Source organism: Cajanus cajan, chromosome 2, assembly GCF_000230855.2.
Source record: "Cajanus cajan strain Asha chromosome 2, NIPB_CcT2T_4, whole genome shotgun sequence".
In the NCBI taxonomy this organism is placed as follows: Eukaryota; Viridiplantae; Streptophyta; class Magnoliopsida; order Fabales; family Fabaceae; genus Cajanus; species Cajanus cajan.
Genome location: NC_138518.1, coordinates 66,121,059 through 66,140,590, shown reverse-complemented (window position 1 = coordinate 66,140,590; position 19,532 = coordinate 66,121,059). Strand labels below are relative to the sequence as shown.

The 19,532-nt window shown below is 35.6% G+C and overlaps 3 protein-coding genes across 3 annotated transcripts; 2 read left to right on the top strand and 1 right to left on the bottom strand.

The window, feature by feature from the left end:
* The first annotated feature begins 9,652 nt into the window (after positions 1–9,652).
* Positions 9,653–10,472, top strand: LOC109790848 (putative glutathione S-transferase). Its single transcript, XM_020350096.3, has 2 exons — positions 9,653–9,829; positions 9,962–10,472. The coding sequence occupies exons 1-2, from the start codon at positions 9,668–9,670 to the stop codon at positions 10,319–10,321; spliced, it is 522 nt and encodes a 173-aa protein (XP_020205685.2). The 5' UTR covers positions 9,653–9,667; the 3' UTR covers positions 10,322–10,472.
* Positions 10,473–12,034: 1,562 nt separating this feature from the next.
* LOC109790845 (putative glutathione S-transferase) lies at positions 12,035–13,717 on the top strand. Its single transcript, XM_083068753.1, has 2 exons — positions 12,035–12,392; positions 13,267–13,717. Exons 1-2 carry the CDS (start codon positions 12,078–12,080, stop codon positions 13,621–13,623), a joined length of 672 nt encoding a protein of 223 aa, XP_082924879.1. The 5' UTR covers positions 12,035–12,077; the 3' UTR covers positions 13,624–13,717.
* Positions 13,718–14,472: 755 nt separating this feature from the next.
* On the bottom strand, positions 14,473–18,956 carry ERD2 (ER lumen protein retaining receptor family protein). Its single transcript, XM_020350098.3, has 6 exons — positions 18,697–18,956; positions 18,335–18,600; positions 15,659–15,774; positions 15,141–15,214; positions 14,995–15,058; positions 14,473–14,909 (listed from the first exon to the last, which is right to left on the bottom strand). The coding sequence occupies exons 1-6, from the start codon at positions 18,785–18,787 to the stop codon at positions 14,873–14,875; spliced, it is 648 nt and encodes a 215-aa protein (XP_020205687.1). The 5' UTR covers positions 18,788–18,956; the 3' UTR covers positions 14,473–14,872.
* Positions 18,957–19,532: the final 576 nt, after the last annotated feature.

Below are 19,532 nucleotides of genomic sequence, written 5' to 3'. Positions count from 1 at the left end.
AGTAAATAATATTTTTACTGTGGTTATTTTCTCCCTTGTCTCTTTTTTTACTCATCTCTTATTTTAGCTGTGAGTAATTATTATGTCTACTCTGGTCCTAACAGTGGTATCAGAGCCACTAGGTTGTTTTATTCCGCTGTGATGTACATTGGTATAGTGCCGGAGAAAATTCTTAGTATGCTCTGTGGCTGCAGTATTGTCTGATCAGTCACATCAGAAAAGAATTATTCTTATTACTGGATTTTATCATTGTTCCAGTAGGCGGTACTATTCTAGTGGAAGTTACTTAAGTCAGTTTGATAGAGAGAAATTATGGCAGCAAAATATGAGATAGAGAAGTTCAAGGGGAATAATTTCTCTTTGTGGAAGTTGAAGATAAGAGCAATTTTGAGAAAAGACAACTGTCTTAAAGCAATTGAAGGCAGACCATCAGATATTACTGATGAAAAGTGGAGAGAAATGGATGACAATGCTGTTGCCAATTTGCACTTAGCAATGGCTGATTCAGTTTTGTCTAGTATTGCAGAGAAGACAACTGCAAAGGAGATTTGGGACACTCTCGTAAAATTATACGAGGTCAAGTCACTTCACACCAGAATATTCTTAAAGAGGAAACTCTACACTCTTCGGATGAGTGAGTCCACAGCAGTGACAGACCACATCAACAATCTGAATACGCTATTTGCTCAGCTTACAACAGCTGATTTCAACATAGTGGAAAATGAACATGCGGAGCTTCTACTTCAGAGTTTACCAGATTCATATGATCAACTCATCATCAACATAACAAACAATAATGTTGTTGGTCGTCTATCCTTTGAGGATGTTGCCGGAGCTATTCTTGAAGAAGAGTCCAGGCGAAAGAATAAGGAAGATAGACTAGAGACTTCTAAACAAGCAGAAGCATTGACGATGATGAGAGGAAGATCAATGGAACGTGGCTCCAGTGGGAGTCAAAATCATGGTAGATCAAAATCTCGAGGAAGGAAAAACCTCAAATGCTATAATTGTGGCATGAGAGGGCACATGAAGAAAGATTGTTGGCACAAGAAGAGTGGAGGAGGAAAGAATTCTGAAGCGTCAACCTCTCAAGGTTGTGTTGCTAGTACCCAAGAAGATGGAGAAATCTTGTACAGTGAAGCAATAAGTTCCAGAGGCGAAAAACAACTCCATGAATGTTGGATATTGGATTCAGGTGCAACCTGGCACATGACTCCAAATAGAGATTGGTTTTGCACTTATGAATCAATCTCAGGAGGATCCGTATTTATGGGAAATGATCATGCTTTGGAAATTGCTGGAGTTGGTACTATCAAATTAAAAATGTATGATGGTACTGTTCGTACAATTCAAGGGGTACGACATGTGAAGGGCTTGAAAAAGAATCTATTGTCCATTGGGCAACTAGATGATCTCAAGTGCAAGATCCACGTTGAAGGTGGAATCTTGAAGGTAGTTAAAGGCAATTTGGTGGTGATGAAAGCTGAGAAGATCACATCAAATCTATACTTGCTTTTGGGAGAAACGTTGCAAGAAGCAGATGCATCAGTTGCAGCAATAAGTCAAGAAGAGGCAACGATGATGTGGCATCGTAGACTAGGACATATGTCAGAGCGAGGCCTGAAAATTCTTGCGGAACGTAATCTCTTGTCAGGGCTTAAAATGGTAACCTTACCATTTTGTGAGCACTGTGTGACAAGCAAGCAACATAGATTACAATTTGCCAAAGTAACTACAAGGAGCAAACACATTCTAGACTTGATTCATTCTGATGTCTGGGAATCACCAGAAATTTCCATGGGAGGAGCAAAATATTTTGTATCATTCATTGATGATTATTCCCGGAGATTGTGGGTGTACCCAATCAAAAAGAAGTCAGATGTGTTCCCAGTATTCAAGGAATTTAAAGCACAAGTAGAACTTGATACTGGAAAAAGGATTAAGTGCTTAAGGACAGACAATGGAGGAGAATATACAGATGGTGATTTTCTGGCATTCTGCAAGCAAGAGGGTATTAAAAGGCAATTTACAGTTGCTCATACACCTCAGCAGAATGGGGTAGCAGAGCGGATGAATCGAACTCTTCTAGAAAGGACAAGAGCTATGTTGAGAACTGCAGGATTAGCCAAGTCTTTCTGGGCAGAAGCAGTCAAAACTGCTTGTTATTTGATCAATCGCTCACCATCAACAACAATTGGTTTAAAGACACCAATGGAGATGTGGAGTGGAAAACCATCTAATTATTCTTCATTACATGTGTTTGGATGTCCTGTGTACGTGATGTACAACTCCCAAGAAAGAACAAAGCTGGACCCAAAATCCAGGAAATGTATATTCTTGGGTTATGCTGACAATGTTAAGGGGTATCGCTTGTGGGATCCCACTGCCCGCAAGGTTGTTGTTAGCAGGGATGTAGTGCTTGCAGAAACTGAACTGCAAAAGGAGCAGGAAAATGACAGCACTATCAAAGACACCAGTATAGTGGAGATAGGAGGAAAATCTAAAGAAGATGACACCTCTGAAGCAGAACAAGAGCACGATGAACAAGAACCAAATGAGGACAATGATGGAGATGTTCGACGAACAACACGTCAGACGAAGAAACCATCTTGGCATTCAGACTATGTTATGGCAAGTCATGATGCGTACTGTCTCTTAACTGAAGAAGGAGAACCATCAACCTTTCAAGAGGCGTTGAGGAGTTCTGATGTTTCTCAGTGGATGGCAGCAATGCATGAAGAAATGGAGGCCTTACATAGAAATAAAACATGGGAACTTGTTGATCTTCCAAAAGGTCGAAAAACCATTGGTTGCAAATGGGTCTATAAGATCAAACGTGATGGCAATGATCAAGTGGAGAGATATCGTGCAAGATTGGTGGTTAAGGGATATGCTCAGAAAGAGGGCATTGATTTTAACGAGATATTCTCGCCAGTTGTTCGATTAACCACAATCAGAGTTGTTCTAGCTATGTGTGCTGCATTTAATTTACATCTTGAGCAACTTGATGTAAAGACTGCTTTTCTTCATGGGGAACTCCAAGAAGAAATATATATGCTCCAACCAGAAGGCTTTAAAGAAAAAAGAAAAGAAAACTTGGTTTGTAGGTTGACCAAATCTCTGTATGGTCTAAAACAGGCGCCAAGATGCTGGTACAAGAGATTTGATTCCTTCATAATTAGCCTTGGTTACAACAGACTGAGTTCAGACCATTGTACGTACTACAATAGGTTTGATGACAATGATTTCATCATTTTGTTGTTGTATGTGGATGACATGGTGGTAGGCCCCAACAAAGATCAGATCCAAGAATTGAAGGTACAATTGGCTAGGGAGTTTGATATGAAGGACTTGGGACCGGCAAACAAGATTTTAGGGATGCAAATTCACCGAGATAAAAAGGATAGGAAGATTTGGCTTTCTCAGAGGAATTATTTACTGAAAGTCTTGCGGCGCTTCAACATGCAAGACTGTAAGCCAATTTCTACCCCACTTCCTGTCAATTACAAATTATCCTCAAGTATGAGTCCTAGCAATGAAGCAGAGAGGATGGAAATGTCTCGAGTGCCATATGCATCAGCGGTGGGAAGCCTTATGTATGCCATGATTTGTACGAGACCAGACATTGCACAAGCAGTGGGAGCGGTCAGTAGGTTTATGGCAGATCCTGGTAGAGAGCATTGGAGCATTGTAAAGAGGATCCTTAGATATATCAAAGGAACCTCAGATGTTGCATTATGTTTTGAAGGATCGGAGTTTGTTGTCAGAGGCTATGTTGATTCAGACTTTGCAGGAGATCTGGATAAACGAAAATCTACTACTGGTTATGTGTTTACACTTGCTGGAGGAGCAGTGAGCTGGTTGTCTAAGTTACAGACTGTTGTAGCTCTATCTACTACAGAAGCTGAATACATGGCAGCTACGCAAGCATGCAAGGAAGCAATTTGGATTCAAAGGTTACTGGAAGAACTCGGGCACAAGCAGGAGAAAATTACTGTGTATTGTGATAGTCAGAGTGCCTTGCACATTGCAAGGAATCCAGCCTTTCATTCCAGGACAAAGCACATAGGAATTCAATATCACTTTGTTCGTGAAGTAGTAGAAGAAGGAAAAGTGGATATGCAGAAGATCCATACAAAAGACAACATAGCAGACGTAATGACAAAGCCTGTCAACACTGACAAGTTTACATGGTGTCGATCCTTATTTGGCCTATTGGAAACATAAGCAACATGAAGTATCAATAAAGAAGAAATGGTGTGAAGATATGATTAACTTAATCATAATCTTCAAGTGGGAGAAATGTTAGGTACAGCTGCGTACAGCTGCCACCACCTTTCGGTGGTTTTCTAATTTTATATTAGAAGCGGGTCCCACATAATAATAAAATAATATTAAAAGTTTAGGAGAAATTACGAAAATGCCATTGGGACTTTCCTATAAATAGGGAAGCTGAAAACCATAATTTTCATCCCAAACCTTCTTCTCTTCTCTCTTTCCTCTCTTATACACCTTGAGATCTGTTCTCGGTAGTAGTAGTCTCCTAATTCAAAGGAGTAAGTTATAGAGAGAGAAGTGTTGTAATTTCCTCCCTTTCAGTAAATAATATTTTTACTGTGGTTATTTTCTCCCTTGTCTCTTTTTTTACTCATCTCTTATTTTAGCTGTGAGTAATTATTATGTCTACTGAAAGGGTTTACTCACAGCTAAAATAAGAGATGAGTAAAAAAAGAGATGAGTAAAATAAGAGATGAGTAAAAAAAGAGACAAGGGAGAAAATAACCACAGTAAAAATATTATTTACTGAAAGGGAGGAAATTACAACACTTCTCTCTCTATAACTTACTCCTTTGAATTAGGAGACTACTACTACCGAGAACAGATCTCAAGGTGTATAAGAGAGGAAAGAGAGAAGAGAAGAAGGTTTGGGATGAAAATTATGGTTTTCAGCTTCCCTATTTATAGGAAAGTCCCAATGGCATTTTCGTAATTTCTCCTAAACTTTTAATATTATTTTATTATTATGTGGGACCCGCTTCTAATATAAAATTAGAAAACCACCGAAAGGTGGTGGCAGCTGTACGCAGCTGTACCTAACATTTCTCCCACTTGAAGATTATGATTAAGTTAATCATATCTTCACACCATTTCTTCTTTATTGATACTTCATGTTGCTTATGTTTCCAATAGGCCAAATAAGGATCGACACCATGTAAACTTGTCAGTGTTGACAGGCTTTGTCATTACGTCTGCTATGTTGTCTTTTGTATGGATCTTCTGCATATCCACTTTTCCTTCTTCTACTACTTCACGAACAAAGTGATATTGAATTCCTATGTGCTTTGTCCTGGAATGAAAGGCTGGATTCCTTGCAATGTGCAAGGCACTCTGACTGTCACAATACACAGTAATTTTCTCCTGCTTGTGCCCGAGTTCTTCCAGTAACCTTTGAATCCAAATTGCTTCCTTGCATGCTTGCGTAGCTGCCATGTATTCAGCTTCTGTAGTAGATAGAGCTACAACAGTCTGTAACTTAGACAACCAGCTCACTGCTCCTCCAGCAAGTGTAAACACATAACCAGTAGTAGATTTTCGTTTATCCAGATCTCCTGCAAAGTCTGAATCAACATAGCCTCTGACAACAAACTCCGATCCTTCAAAACATAATGCAACATCTGAGGTTCCTTTGATATATCTAAGGATCCTCTTTACAATACTCCAATGCTCTCTACCAGGATCTGCCATAAACCTACTGACCGCTCCCACTGCTTGTGCAATGTCTGGTCTCGTACAAATCATGGCATACATAAGGCTTCCCACCGCTGATGCATATGGCACTCGAGACATTTCCATCCTCTCTGCTTCATTGCTAGGACTCATACTTGAGGATAATTTGTAATTGACAGGAAGTGGGGTAGAAATTGGCTTACAGTCTTGCATGTTGAAGCGCCGCAAGACTTTCAGTAAATAATTCCTCTGAGAAAGCCAAATCTTCCTATCCTTTTTATCTCGGTGAATTTGCATCCCTAAAATCTTGTTTGCCGGTCCCAAGTCCTTCATATCAAACTCCCTAGCCAATTGTACCTTCAATTCTTGGATCTGATCTTTGTTGGGGCCTACCACCATGTCATCCACATACAACAACAAAATGATGAAATCATTGTCATCAAACCTATTGTAGTACGTACAATGGTCTGAACTCAGTCTGTTGTAACCAAGGCTAATTATGAAGGAATCAAATCTCTTGTACCAGCATCTTGGCGCCTGTTTTAGACCATACAGAGATTTGGTCAACCTACAAACCAAGTTTTCTTTTCTTTTTTCTTTAAAGCCTTCTGGTTGGAGCATATATATTTCTTCTTGGAGTTCCCCATGAAGAAAAGCAGTCTTTACATCAAGTTGCTCAAGATGTAAATTAAATGCAGCACACATAGCTAGAACAACTCTGATTGTGGTTAATCGAACAACTGGCGAGAATATCTCGTTAAAATCAATGCCCTCTTTCTGAGCATATCCCTTAACCACCAATCTTGCACGATATCTCTCCACTTGATCATTGCCATCACGTTTGATCTTATAGACCCATTTGCAACCAATGGTTTTTCGACCTTTTGGAAGATCAACAAGTTCCCATGTTTTATTTCTATGTAAGGCCTCCATTTCTTCATGCATTGCTGCCATCCACTGAGAAACATCAGAACTCCTCAACGCCTCTTGAAAGGTTGATGGTTCTCCTTCTTCAGTTAAGAGACAGTACGCATCATGACTTGCCATAACATAGTCTGAATGCCAAGATGGTTTCTTCGTCTGACGTGTTGTTCGTCGAACATCTCCATCATTGTCCTCATTTGGTTCTTGTTCATCGTGCTCTTGTTCTGCTTCAGAGGTGTCATCTTCTTTAGATTTTCCTCCTATCTCCACTATACTGGTGTCTTTGATAGTGCTGTCATTTTCCTGCTCCTTTTGCAGTTCAGTTTCTGCAAACACTACATCCCTGCTAACAACAACCTTGCGGGCAGTGGGATCCCACAAGCGATACCCCTTAACATTGTCAGCATAACCCAAGAATATACATTTCCTGGATTTTGGGTCCAGCTTTGTTCTTTCTTGGGAGTTGTACATCACGTACACAGGACATCCAAACACATGTAATGAAGAATAATTAGATGGTTTTCCACTCCACATCTCCATTGGTGTCTTTAAACCAATTGTTGTTGATGGTGAGCGATTGATCAAATAACAAACAGTTTTGACTGCTTCTGCCCAGAAAGACTTGGCTAATCCTGCAGTTCTCAACATAGCTCTTGTCCTTTCTAGAAGAGTTCGATTCATCCGCTCTGCTACCCCATTCTGCTGAGGTGTATGAGCAACTGTAAATTGCCTTTTAATACCCTCTTGCTTGCAGAATGCCAGAAAATCACCATCTGTATATTCTCCTCCATTGTCTGTCCTTAAGCACTTAATCCTTTTTCCAGTATCAAGTTCTACTTGTGCTTTAAATTCCTTGAATACTGGGAACACATCTGACTTCTTTTTGATTGGGTACACCCACAATCTCCGGGAATAATCATCAATGAATGATACAAAATATTTTGCTCCTCCCATGGAAATTTCTGGTGATTCCCAGACATCAGAATGAATCAAGTCTAGAATGTGTTTGCTCCTTGTAGTTACTTTGGCAAATTGTAATCTATGTTGCTTGCTTGTCACACAGTGCTCACAAAATGGTAAGGTTACCATTTTAAGCCCTGACAAGAGATTACGTTCCGCAAGAATTTTCAGGCCTCGCTCTGACATATGTCCTAGTCTACGATGCCACATCATCGTTGCCTCTTCTTGACTTATTGCTGCAACTGATGCATCTGCTTCTTGCAACGTTTCTCCCAAAAGCAAGTATAGATTTGATGTGATCTTCTCAGCTTTCATCACCACCAAATTGCCTTTAACTACCTTCAAGATTCCACCTTCAACGTGGATCTTGCACTTGAGATCATCTAGTTGCCCAATGGACAATAGATTCTTTTTCAAGCCCTTCACATGTCGTACCCCTTGAATTGTACGAACAGTACCATCATACATTTTTAATTTGATAGTACCAACTCCAGCAATTTCCAAAGCATGATCATTTCCCATAAATACGGATCCTCCTGAGATTGATTCATAAGTGCAAAACCAATCTCTATTTGGAGTCATGTGCCAGGTTGCACCTGAATCCAATATCCAACATTCATGGAGTTGTTTTTCGCCTCTGGAACTTATTGCTTCACTGTACAAGATTTCTCCATCTTCTTGGGTACTAGCAACACAACCTTGAGAGGTTGACGCTTCAGAATTCTTTCCTCCTCCACTCTTCTTGTGCCAACAATCTTTCTTCATGTGCCCTCTCATGCCACAATTATAGCATTTGAGGTTTTTCCTTCCTCGAGATTTTGATCTACCATGATTTTGACTCCCACTGGAGCCACGTTCCATTGATCTTCCTCTCATCATCGTCAATGCTTCTGCTTGTTTAGAAGTCTCTAGTCTATCTTCCTTATTATTTCGCCTGGACTCTTCTTCAAGAATAGCTCCGGCAACATCCTCAAAGGATAGACGACCAACAACATTATTGTTTGTTATGTTGATGATGAGTTGATCATATGAATCTGGTAAACTCTGAAGTAGAAGCTCCGCATGTTCATTTTCCACTATGTTGAAATCAGCTGTTGTAAGCTGAGCAAATAGCGTATTCAGATTGTTGATGTGGTCTGTCACTGCTGTGGACTCACTCATCCGAAGAGTGTAGAGTTTCCTCTTTAAGAATATTCTGGTGTGAAGTGACTTGACCTCGTATAATTTTACGAGAGTGTCCCAAATCTCCTTTGCAGTTGTCTTCTCTGCAATACTAGACAAAACTGAATCAGCCATTGCTAAGTGCAAATTGGCAACAGCATTGTCATCCATTTCTCTCCACTTTTCATCAGTAATATCTGATGGTCTGCCTTCAATTGCTTTAAGACAGTTGTCTTTTCTCAAAATTGCTCTTATCTTCAACTTCCACAAAGAGAAATTATTCCCTTTGAACTTCTCTATCTCATATTTTGCTGCCATAATTTCTCTCTATCAAACCGACTTAAGTAACTTCCACTAGAATAGTACCGCCTACTGGAACAATGATAAAATCCAGTAATAAGAATAATTCTTTTCTGATGTGACTGATCAGACAATACTGCAGCCACAGAGCATACTAAGAATTTTCTCCGGCACTATACCAATGTACATCACAGCGGAATAAAACAACCTAGTGGCTCTGATACCATTGTTAGGACCAGAGTAGACATAATAATTACTCACAGCTAAAATAAGAGATGAGTAAAAAAAAGAGACAAGGGAGAAAATAACCACAGTAAAAATATTATTTACTGAAAGGGAGGAAATTACAACACTTCTCTCTCTATAACTTACTCCTTTGAATTATGAGACTACTACTACCGAGAACAGATCTCAAGGTGTATAAGAGAGGAAGAGAGAAGAGAAGAAGGTTTGGGATGAAAATTATGGTTTTCAGCTTCTCTATTTATAGGAAAGTCCCAATGGCATTTTCGTAATTTCTCCTAAACTTTTAATATTATTTTATTATTATGTGAGACCCGCTTCTAATATAAAATTAGAAAACCACCGAAAGGTGATGGCAGCTGTACCTAACATTGTTCACGCTCACAAACCCATCGCTGAGTCACTTATCATCGTTGAATATATCGATGAAACATGGAAGCATTATCCCTTGTTGCCTCGCCATCCTCATCACAAAGCTCATGCTCGCTTCTGGGCTACAACCGTTGAACAAAAGGTTTTCTTTTTATCTTTTTGTGGGGTTGCAAATTAAAGATTAACAAGGTTTTATTTTGTGCCCTTTTTTTAGATTTAAAAAAAACACCCTTTCAACAAGTTTTTATTTTTTTAATGTTTACTTTGTATATAGCTTGGGAAAGCTGGATGGGTAGCAATGTCTAGAAGTGGGGAAGAACAAGAAAAGGCTTTGAAGGAAGCGAATGATATAATAGAGAAAATAGAAGAAGAGATTAAGGGGAAGAAATATTTTGGAGGGGAGAATATTGGGTACCTTGACGTTGCACTTGGATGGATCGCTTACTTGGTTCCTGTGTGGGAGGAAGTTGGATCAATGAAGATGATAGAGCCATTGAAATTTCCAGGCATCACTTCATGGATGACCAATTTCCTGAGCCACCCTGTCATCAAGGACACCTTGCCCCCACGAGATAAGATGCTTCTTTACTATCACAATCGCAGAAACAATAGCCAAAACTTGCATAAGGTTTAGATCTGTAATCTGTTCCTCTCTCTTTGTGGAGTCAAATTTAGGAAACTTGTCCTTTTCTCACATTGTCTTTGACAAAGTTGGATTAAGTATGTACTTGTTTATTTCCATTAATGTTTTATGCGAGCCGCAAGAGCCTTACATTTTTATACAACTCTATCGAGTTATAGTTCTGACTCTTCTCAGTGAAGTTCGTGAGTTTGCTGTCAAATTATCTCATTCTAGATGGAATATTTCAATGTCTTTAGATTATCCAATTAATCAATAATTAACACCATGTTTGTTGTCTATGACGTTGAAGGGTGTTTTTCTTTTTTTTACCTATTGAAGCATATATCGTTAGCCACAGCGATTTTGATAAATCACATTCACAAACTATGGAACCTAATGTAAAAAGAAGGGACTCATTCCAATGGTTGAAGAAGCTTTATGAGTCAATGACCTTCGTCATTGCTTGCGTGATTCCTCAACAAATAACCGTTGGATAGGAAAAAAAAAATCTAACGATGGGAGTTCATTGGTTACTGTGTTGCTGATTTTATCAAAGACACGAGCAATTTCCTTGCAGCTTCTCGTTACGTCATCAATTCATCCAATCGGGATCTAATCAACTAACCCTTGTTGGGTATCTGATGCTTCTCATGCCTATATCTTTTAATTTATCATTTTTCATCTTTATCTTCTAATAAAAATTCATCAATTATTAAATATAACAGTTTAAATTATTTTATTACAAATCTATAATATAATTTTTTAAAATATTTGTTTATGATGAAATTTAACTATATAAAATAGAAAATATATCCTATATATTAAATACAAATAATTATCTCAAATCAGAGTAATTCTAGGCATCATTCTTCAACAAAAGTGTTATAAACTATTTTCTTTCAACTGGAACGTTTTTTCATGATTTTTTTTTCATATCTTCTTATTTTTAACAATATATCATTTTAATCTATGGTTAAAAAAAATATAATTTTCATTTTTAATTAAATTTAATATTATCTTAAAATAAATTATAAATAAAAATCTTCTTTATTAAATTAGATTTCTTCTGAACAAGAGTATTATAGAGGCTTTTTTAACAAGAATGTTTTTAATCATTTTCCTTCTAGGATAGTGTTTTTTAAAATTTTTCTTAATTTATTAATCTTGTCTTCTTTAATTAATCATTCTCATTCTTATTTATTAATTAAATTTTTAATATTTTCAAAAGACATTATCAATAATTAAAAAAATTGAATCACAATATAAATTATTTATCATAAACTAAAATATAATTTATATGGTAAAAATATTATTTATTATAAATTTTAATTATAACATAATTATATATACAAAAATATTCATTTGTTATATAAAATAAAATAAAAAATCATCTTTTACATTACTCATACTAAAATTTTTAAAAAATATTTTAGTCCCTCATATTTGGACATAATTTTTTTTGTTACCTAAATTTAAAAGCGATTATTTTTTGTCCCCTTAATTTGAAAATAATTATTTATGGTATAAGGGGGGCTAAAATGATAAAATTAACAACATTAAAGACCATAAATAAACTATTTTTAAGTTAAGAAACAAATGAGAACTTGTAAATATGAAGAAGAAAAAAATAGGCCGAATTTGAAGAGAGATGACATGGTTGAATTGGTCAAATTTGGCGACAAGAAAATTATAGTGATAAGCACCACAACCTAACACAAGATATTATTAATAGAAGAGAGAAAGGAAAGTGAAAGTGAAGTAGTGAAAGATGGGAAGTGAAGAGGTGAAGGTGGTGAGCTTTTGGGCGAGTCCATTTGGTAAAAGGGTAGAGTGGGCTTTGAAACTCAAGGGTGTAGAATATGAGTACATTGAAGAAGATATCTTCAACAAGAGCAATCTCCTTCTCCAGCTGAACCCGGTTCACAAGAAGGTTCCGGTTCTTGTTCATGCCCACAAACCCATTGCTGAGTCACTTATCATCCTTGAATACATCGATGAAACATGGAAGCAGTATCCACTCTTGCCTCAACATCCTTATCAAAGAGCACTTGTTCGCTTCTGGACTAATTTCGTTGAGCAAAAGGTATTTTACCAAATCCCTTTTTATTTCTTTTATGTTACTCTATCATTTATTTCTTATATATTAACTCAACTATCCCCATTTTGTTCCAAATTTTAAACTTATTTTCACCTCAAACAATATAAGCTTGAGTAAGAACAAAACTTCTCCAATCAAAGTGAAGTGTGGTTGGCCCGTGATTCGCATGTTTCATAATGATTGAGACACCCTTCTAATTCCTTATCCTTTACTTATAAATTTTTCTGTCCCCATATTCTTACCTTACGATACACAAAATGGAACCGTCCCAAGACCGGGTTATAAAAATAGAAGCATGATATATGGTTTGAGATGATGGGAGTTATGAGTAAAATAATGCATAGCCCAAAAATGATGAGAATATTTAATTAAGAGAACCAGAAGATCGATATCCGAAGTTGTGTATTTCAATTAGTGGTGGTGTTGTAGTGTGATTTAGTTTGATTTTGGTCTTAAAAGTCTCGTGAATTAAATAAGAAATTAAGTGTGATTTAATTTGAATAAAATATGAAATTTGAATCACCTAAATCAATATTTTGTGATTTGATATGAATAGATTTTTGAAGTTTTTAAAATTTGTTATTTACAAATCAATTAAAAATATGTAATATTATTTTATTTATTTAAGATCATTTATCAAAAATAAAAATAAAAATATATAAATATTAAAATATTTTGATCACTTAATATATTTAATATAAATTTTTATTTGATTAAGAATCTTTATTTAATACAATTTTAGTTATTATATTAAATATTTTTTTTCATATATATATGACTATATGTGTATAATTCGTGACTTAAACAAGTGTATGTAGTAAATGATGTATTAAGTTATTTTGAAATGGGTATAGAATAGCTTTTTGATGCAGCATGGCTTGGTATGTGTTCGAGCGGGGATGAGCGGGAAAAGGGTGTGAAAGTAGCAAGAGAAGTAATGGAGAAAATAGAAGAAGAGATAAAGGGAAAGAGATTCTTTGGTGGGGAGAATATTGGGTACCTAGATATTGCACTTGGATGGATTTCGTACTGGCTCCCTGTTTGGGAGGAAGTTGGATCAATGGAGATAATAGAGTCATTGAAATATCCAGCCACCACTGCATGGATCAACAATTTTCTGACCCACCCTCTCATCAAGGACACCTTTCCACCAAGAGACAACATGATTCTTTACTACAATCGCAGAAAGACACTTTTTTCAACTTTTAATGTTTAGATCTCTCTATACTTTAGTAGAATAACAATGGGACGGAACCATACTATCTAAGTGTGTAATTCTTATTTTTATTTACATATGGTATTTTGGGTTCCATCTGCTACTACCAACCATTTCTCTAATTATAAAGAATAAATCTATTCCTCTCTGTTTATACCAAATTGGAGATGCAACTATTTGTTGCTTCCAATTCATTCACTTCTAACTCAGACTAACGCGGAACCAAATAGGGCCCAAGTGTAGTGACCGAACAGTTGCATGGATTATAAATTTTATTTATTTATACGTGTAATTGAAGTTAATTCCCCTTTTGGTCATCGTTTCATAAACCCTAACTTTTAGTTTTTATATTTTATATTCAAAACGTTCTATTTTAGTATTTATATATACCATTTTTAGTCTTTTTAAGTCTCTGTTGTCTATTTTTATTGAGATTAAAATGTAAAATGTATATAACTATAAAAACTATAAGAAAATAAAAAATTTATGCATAAAGAATAAAATGAAACGTAATTAAATCATTCATATAATTATAAAATGCAAATACCTTATAAAATTTAAAGCACTACAAACCATTTCTGTAACTATAAAAATTAAAATATTTTATAAATGTCATATAATATAATTTTTTTTTTTTGGGTCACAATCATTATTTTAAGAGTCAATATTTTAAGATCGATGGTATGTCTCATGTAAAAATCGCTAAAGATCACAATTTACTACAACCAATTACTGTGATTAACAGCCTACCCAAGAATTTCTTCATCAAGGGTCAAAATACTAAGTCCAATTAGCATAATTTACTATTATATACATATAGAAGTAGCAATCAAGTAACGGAATTTCGACTGAAAAAATTTATAGTCACCCCGTTAAAAGAAGAAATTGTATAATTTTACAGCGTAATCATACCTAAGCCAGGGATCAGGGATCATTCGTATTATAACCAAAATCAGCTATCTTAGAATACAAACTATACAATAATATGCAATGGAGAAGTGAATATACAAAATATCATCACATAACATTTGCACTTTAACCTGCTCTTGAATTGCCACGAGACGGTTATATTCATCAGAAGTTCAAACCCGTTTACCCTTGTACCTAAAAAAAACTCACTTACCCCCATTCATGAACAGGGAGAGGAGTTAGCCTTGTTTATCTCAAAACTAACATCATCCAAACCACGCTCTGTAAAATTTAGCAGTGACTGGTCACAAAGGTCCATATTCCAAAACAACTCAATAATTCAAGCAGGCAACTTCAGTTTCGAATTGTTCTTCCAGCTGCAAAACAAAACTCATTATATTACCTATTTGTTATGACGAACATAGAACAAACAAAACCAAACTTAACAGATAATAACATTACCTGATGAAGTAATAGTAGAAGAAATCTGCATACAAAGCTGTCTGAACAACACCTGAGACGCAAGCTGTAAAACAAGAAGGAAATCAACATATTGCAAACATTGACATACAATTTCAAAACTAGTTCTTATTTTCAGCCTTCATTACCTATCCATCGAGTAAAATGAGGCTCAGTCAGATAGCGGTATATCCAGTTCAGGATGTAAAATGCACGATATGCACTGCAGTTTAAAAATAATCAGTACATTTTTTATCATAAAAATCAGTACATTATGAGACATGTTCAAATTGAAAAAATGGTACAACTTAATGGCTAATTGCTCAACTAATTGGGCAAACATCAAGACAGGAGACAAATTAGGAAATACAAAATAAGCACGAAAGTGCTAATTTGGCCAAATAAACAGGATTTGCAAATCAGGTACGATAAAAAAAGTTATGACAAACATATAGAGGAGTCTAATTTCTTAGCTAGTTCAAGATGACAAATATCCGTGTATCATTGTCACTGGTAGACATCTCAATACCTCACATAGTTATGACAAACATATTTAAGTATTTGCTATTTGCTAATGACCAGTATAAAGGAGAACATTCATGCGTAAGCAACCAAAAAGTAAAGGCAGATTTTAAAAAGTGTACTAAGTCAACCAAAGTGTGCTTACCCAAGAAAGAATACATATTGCCCAGTCAAATTGTCCACATTTCCACTTCTTTGCAACAAAACCAATTGGGGCAATATTGCAACTGCCTCCAAGTATATTGAAAATGCCCAGAAAATCTGCAACAGATTTACATAAAGTCAACATATTCGTGATGTTACAATAAGTAACAGAATTATTATTAAGCTAACATGTAATGCACAGAACAATTACAAATAGGCAATCAATAAGGACAAGCGTTTGGACAGGAAGAACAATTGAAACCATGTGATGGATTTGCTTTATCTTGCAATATTAACCAGAAAAAAAGGGAAAGACCAGTTACACATGCAGCAGATTGCATAAGGCAATAGATATCCCCAAATGTTTTATCACACACTAAGCAGAGGCCTACCTTCTCATCATGTATCAAAGCCATCACATGTCACGTATACGTTTTTTTAAACTATCAATAATGTATCTTTTTCTCCAAGAGTTAGCTTAAATATTGCATGAAACTTGGCCATCATTTCAAGCATGATACCAAGTGGATCTGTAACATAATTCAACCTAAAATCTGAATAGCACTCAGGAACCCAAATACCCAATTACATTATTTGGCCAACTAGGAAGAGAAGCAACCAAACAATAGATCTAGCACTAGGTGGGTTTATAGATAATGTAACAATTAATTGTTAACAAACAGGATTATCAGTCCATAATATAATTTACCTTAGCTTCTTATCTCAATAAAAAAATGTAAGTTTTTGTTCCAATAATGTATGACAAAGTACTGAACTGATGTTGGTAAATTCAACTACTGAAATTGATATTAGAAAGCAGCATAAAAGATCCACATTCCAGTTTCTAGGATCAAAAGACAACAGGCTCTCAAAATTTGAGGCTTAAAAAATTGGAGTTATGAGGTGACTTATAGAGGCTCTGTATGATACACAAGTCAAATGGAAACAGGAGATAAACTAGATAAGGAAGAACAACATTGGTTAACAGTGATAAAATAAGAATAAGTTCACACGGCTAATATTGTTCATTACTTTAAGAGCTATATCATATCACGTGGACCAAGTACCATATAAATCTTAATCAAAAGTTACCTATTCATTGACTTTGTCTATCAGTGATAAAAACAGTATGTAATTAAAATTAAACTAAATTGTAACCACCAATCATTCTCATGGAGATTCCTTGAGAACTTTGATTTTAAAGTTTTCTTTTCCTATAGCTTCTGTTATGAGTAAGAGCAGCATTCAAACATTCCAGCCAGAAAATATAAATGGATACACTACTGTCCAGAGAAGTTTGGCAAAACCTTCAGATTCAATATGTTAGACAGAAAATTAAAAACTCTGATGAAATATTGAAACCTTAAGTTGAATATGAGCTAGTAAAGCTTTAGTAAGCACAAATAGACAAAATATTCAAGAATCTAATCTATAGGTATTGTAGATGATTATGCAAATAAAAGAAGGAAAGGAATAAAATCAAATCCTAAACTGAATCTCAATGTTTACAGAAATTTGAGATATTCTATATATGCCATGTATAGAAATGGTTTCAAAGGATCCAATCAAAGTACCATTTTAATTTAATGGTAAGCAATGGAACATGATAGCTGTAATCTGCCACTTGCCATACTCAAGTTGGGCCCTAAGGTAATAATTCCTCACTCACAAAGAATATAGCATCCAATGAACCATCACCCTAAACCATTTTTACAGAGCAAAGTTACATTAAAATCAAAGGCACCATATCACATTCTACTATTTCAAATGAAAAATAACCATTTCAATCAAGTGAAGGAAATTTGTAACATAACTTGACAGTGCTTGGTTTGTTTTCTGTTTCCCTTAAGTTTTTTTTTTTTTTATCCACAGAAATTACAGTGAAGGTGCCACGATTCAAACCTAGGACCTTGCGCATACAAACCCAACCTCCCACCATCAGGTTTTTGTTTTCCTTTCAAGTTAATATGATCTCATCAATAATTACAAAAACGCCACCTCATTTTGTTTTCACCATTTCCTTCACAAAATCCTCAAAATAGGAAACAGACTGAGAACAAAGTGGCATTTTTTTGTACTAGTGAAATCATGCATGCTGAAAATGAAAAACAAAAAACAAAACACGCACCACCTTAAAAGATGAGGATCCATGGGTACATATTAAAGAATCATTTCTAACGACCAAAGCCAAGGTGTCATGTAAGACTTCAAAGCAATAAAAAAGGGTGGAAATTTTCGGATTATAATCACAGCTACAGTGCCCAAAACAAAACAAGGTTGAACCTTCATTCATAACCAATAGTTTCCTGCTTATCTAAGCTTGTCTCTGAGACCAGGCAAATCAATCACCCAGTCAGCGCATACAACACATCTTCCAATGCTTTCTTTTAAAGAAGTAAACATTTGGAGAAATTCACAAGGAATAAAAACCAGAAATATATTACAAAAGAAAAACAAGAAAGTCCAATTTCAGTAGAGGGGAAGGTAACAGGGCAAAAATAACACATTCACAATGCAAAACAAATAACATTCAAAATATAAATTACTAATCTTAAGAATGTGAGTTTGAGTCTAACGCATGGTTTTGTAAGGAGGAGACACGTATACTGTTATACAGTCTAATGTAGCCATATTCGTATCGATGAGGTGCAAAAGGGGGAGTTAGAAAGCAAGGAACCTCTTGAACGGTGAACTTTTCATGCAAGACGAGTCCCAAAGCAAAGGTGGCCCCAATTAGAAAATAATGGCGAAAAGTGTCGAGTTCCCTATCGTAACTTCTCCGGACGAGGGGGTGAAAACGCATGCACCAAACAATGGCTAAGGAGCTGGCAATGAAGACGAGCTTCATGATGGTGTTGTAAACGGAGATGAAGTCGGTGAACAGATCCAAATAGCGTGCGACGAAGACCAACGCGTAGAGCTCTTGAGTCTTGCGAGAAATCCCTGAAAGGGCAAGAAAAAGTAAGAGTTGCAATAAATGGGTTAAGTAAGTGATTATTGGTGAGAATGAAAAATTGGGGGAAGCAGAAGAAGAGTGACCTGAGCATGATTTGGTGGCGTAGATTTTGAGGAGGAGAACGAGAATGCTGAGAAGGTGGGTCATGTCACCGGCGAGCCTGAAGACGTTCATGGTTTTGCCCTAGAAAGAGACAAGATTCGAAAGCAGAGAGAGGGAAAGGCAACGGAGAAACAATCGCAATTCGCAAATCCTCTCTTCTCTCCAATTTCTTTTCTTTCTTTCACTTTTTTTTATTTTTGCTTTTCCTACCTTAGCTGGCACTCGCCTCCCTCTTCACCGCTTCTCCTATTTTTTTCTTTCTTTTAAACTAATGATGAAAGATTCTGAAATAAAATAAAGACAAATACATTAAATTTATATTTGAGTCTTTAAATTTTAACTAATTATTTTATTAAATAATTGTCACATTGACAATTATTTCTTTTCTAATTGGTTGTTATTTCTTTTAAGCATCTAAGATGGGTTGTAATGCAAATTTTTTTTACTTTTCTAATCAATAATAAACATCTTGTCATGTTTAAATATTTTGATTACGGGTATTATAGTTAAAATAAAAGTATTCATGTTCGATTGATGCATTATAACTTAAGATCTTTTAGAATGATTACTTATTTTGTTAAACTTTAAATTCAATAATTTATGTGTACAATCTTAAACCTGTTAAGTTGAAAATATTAAAACATGACAAAGTTTCGTCGTCGGTTGAAAAGTAATAAAAATTTGCATTATTTATAATTGGTGGTTAAGAGAGAATATATGTCAAAGTGAAGATTAAGTTGACTAGTCATGAGATTAATAAAATTAGTGATTGAATATAACAAAAAGACTAACTTAAATAATGGAGTTAAAATTTAGA

What these genes read in the sequence shown, in the direction of transcription:
- LOC109790848 (XM_020350096.3), top strand. Translation starts at nt 9,668, where the DNA reads ATGGCAGCTGTACCTAACATTGTTCACGCTCACAAACCCATCGCTGAG. An exon ending in CTACAACCGTTGAACAAAAG is followed by an intron (nt 9,830 to 9,961) that starts GTTTTCTTTTTA and finishes CTTTGTATATAG; the next exon opens with CTTGGGAAAGCTGGATGGGT.
- LOC109790845 (XM_083068753.1), top strand. Translation starts at nt 12,078, where the DNA reads ATGGGAAGTGAAGAGGTGAAGGTGGTGAGCTTTTGGGCGAGTCCATTT. An exon ending in CTAATTTCGTTGAGCAAAAG is followed by an intron (nt 12,393 to 13,266) that starts GTATTTTACCAA and finishes GGTATAGAATAG; the next exon opens with CTTTTTGATGCAGCATGGCT.
- ERD2 (XM_020350098.3), bottom strand. Translation starts at nt 18,787, where the DNA reads ATGAACGTCTTCAGGCTCGCCGGTGACATGACCCACCTTCTCAGCATT. An exon ending in AAAAGTTCACCGTTCAAGAG is followed by an intron (nt 15,775 to 18,334) that starts GTTCCTTGCTTT and finishes AATCTGTTGCAG; the next exon opens with ATTTTCTGGGCATTTTCAAT. An exon ending in CAATATGTATTCTTTCTTGG is followed by an intron (nt 15,215 to 15,658) that starts GTAAGCACACTT and finishes TTTAAACTGCAG; the next exon opens with TGCATATCGTGCATTTTACA.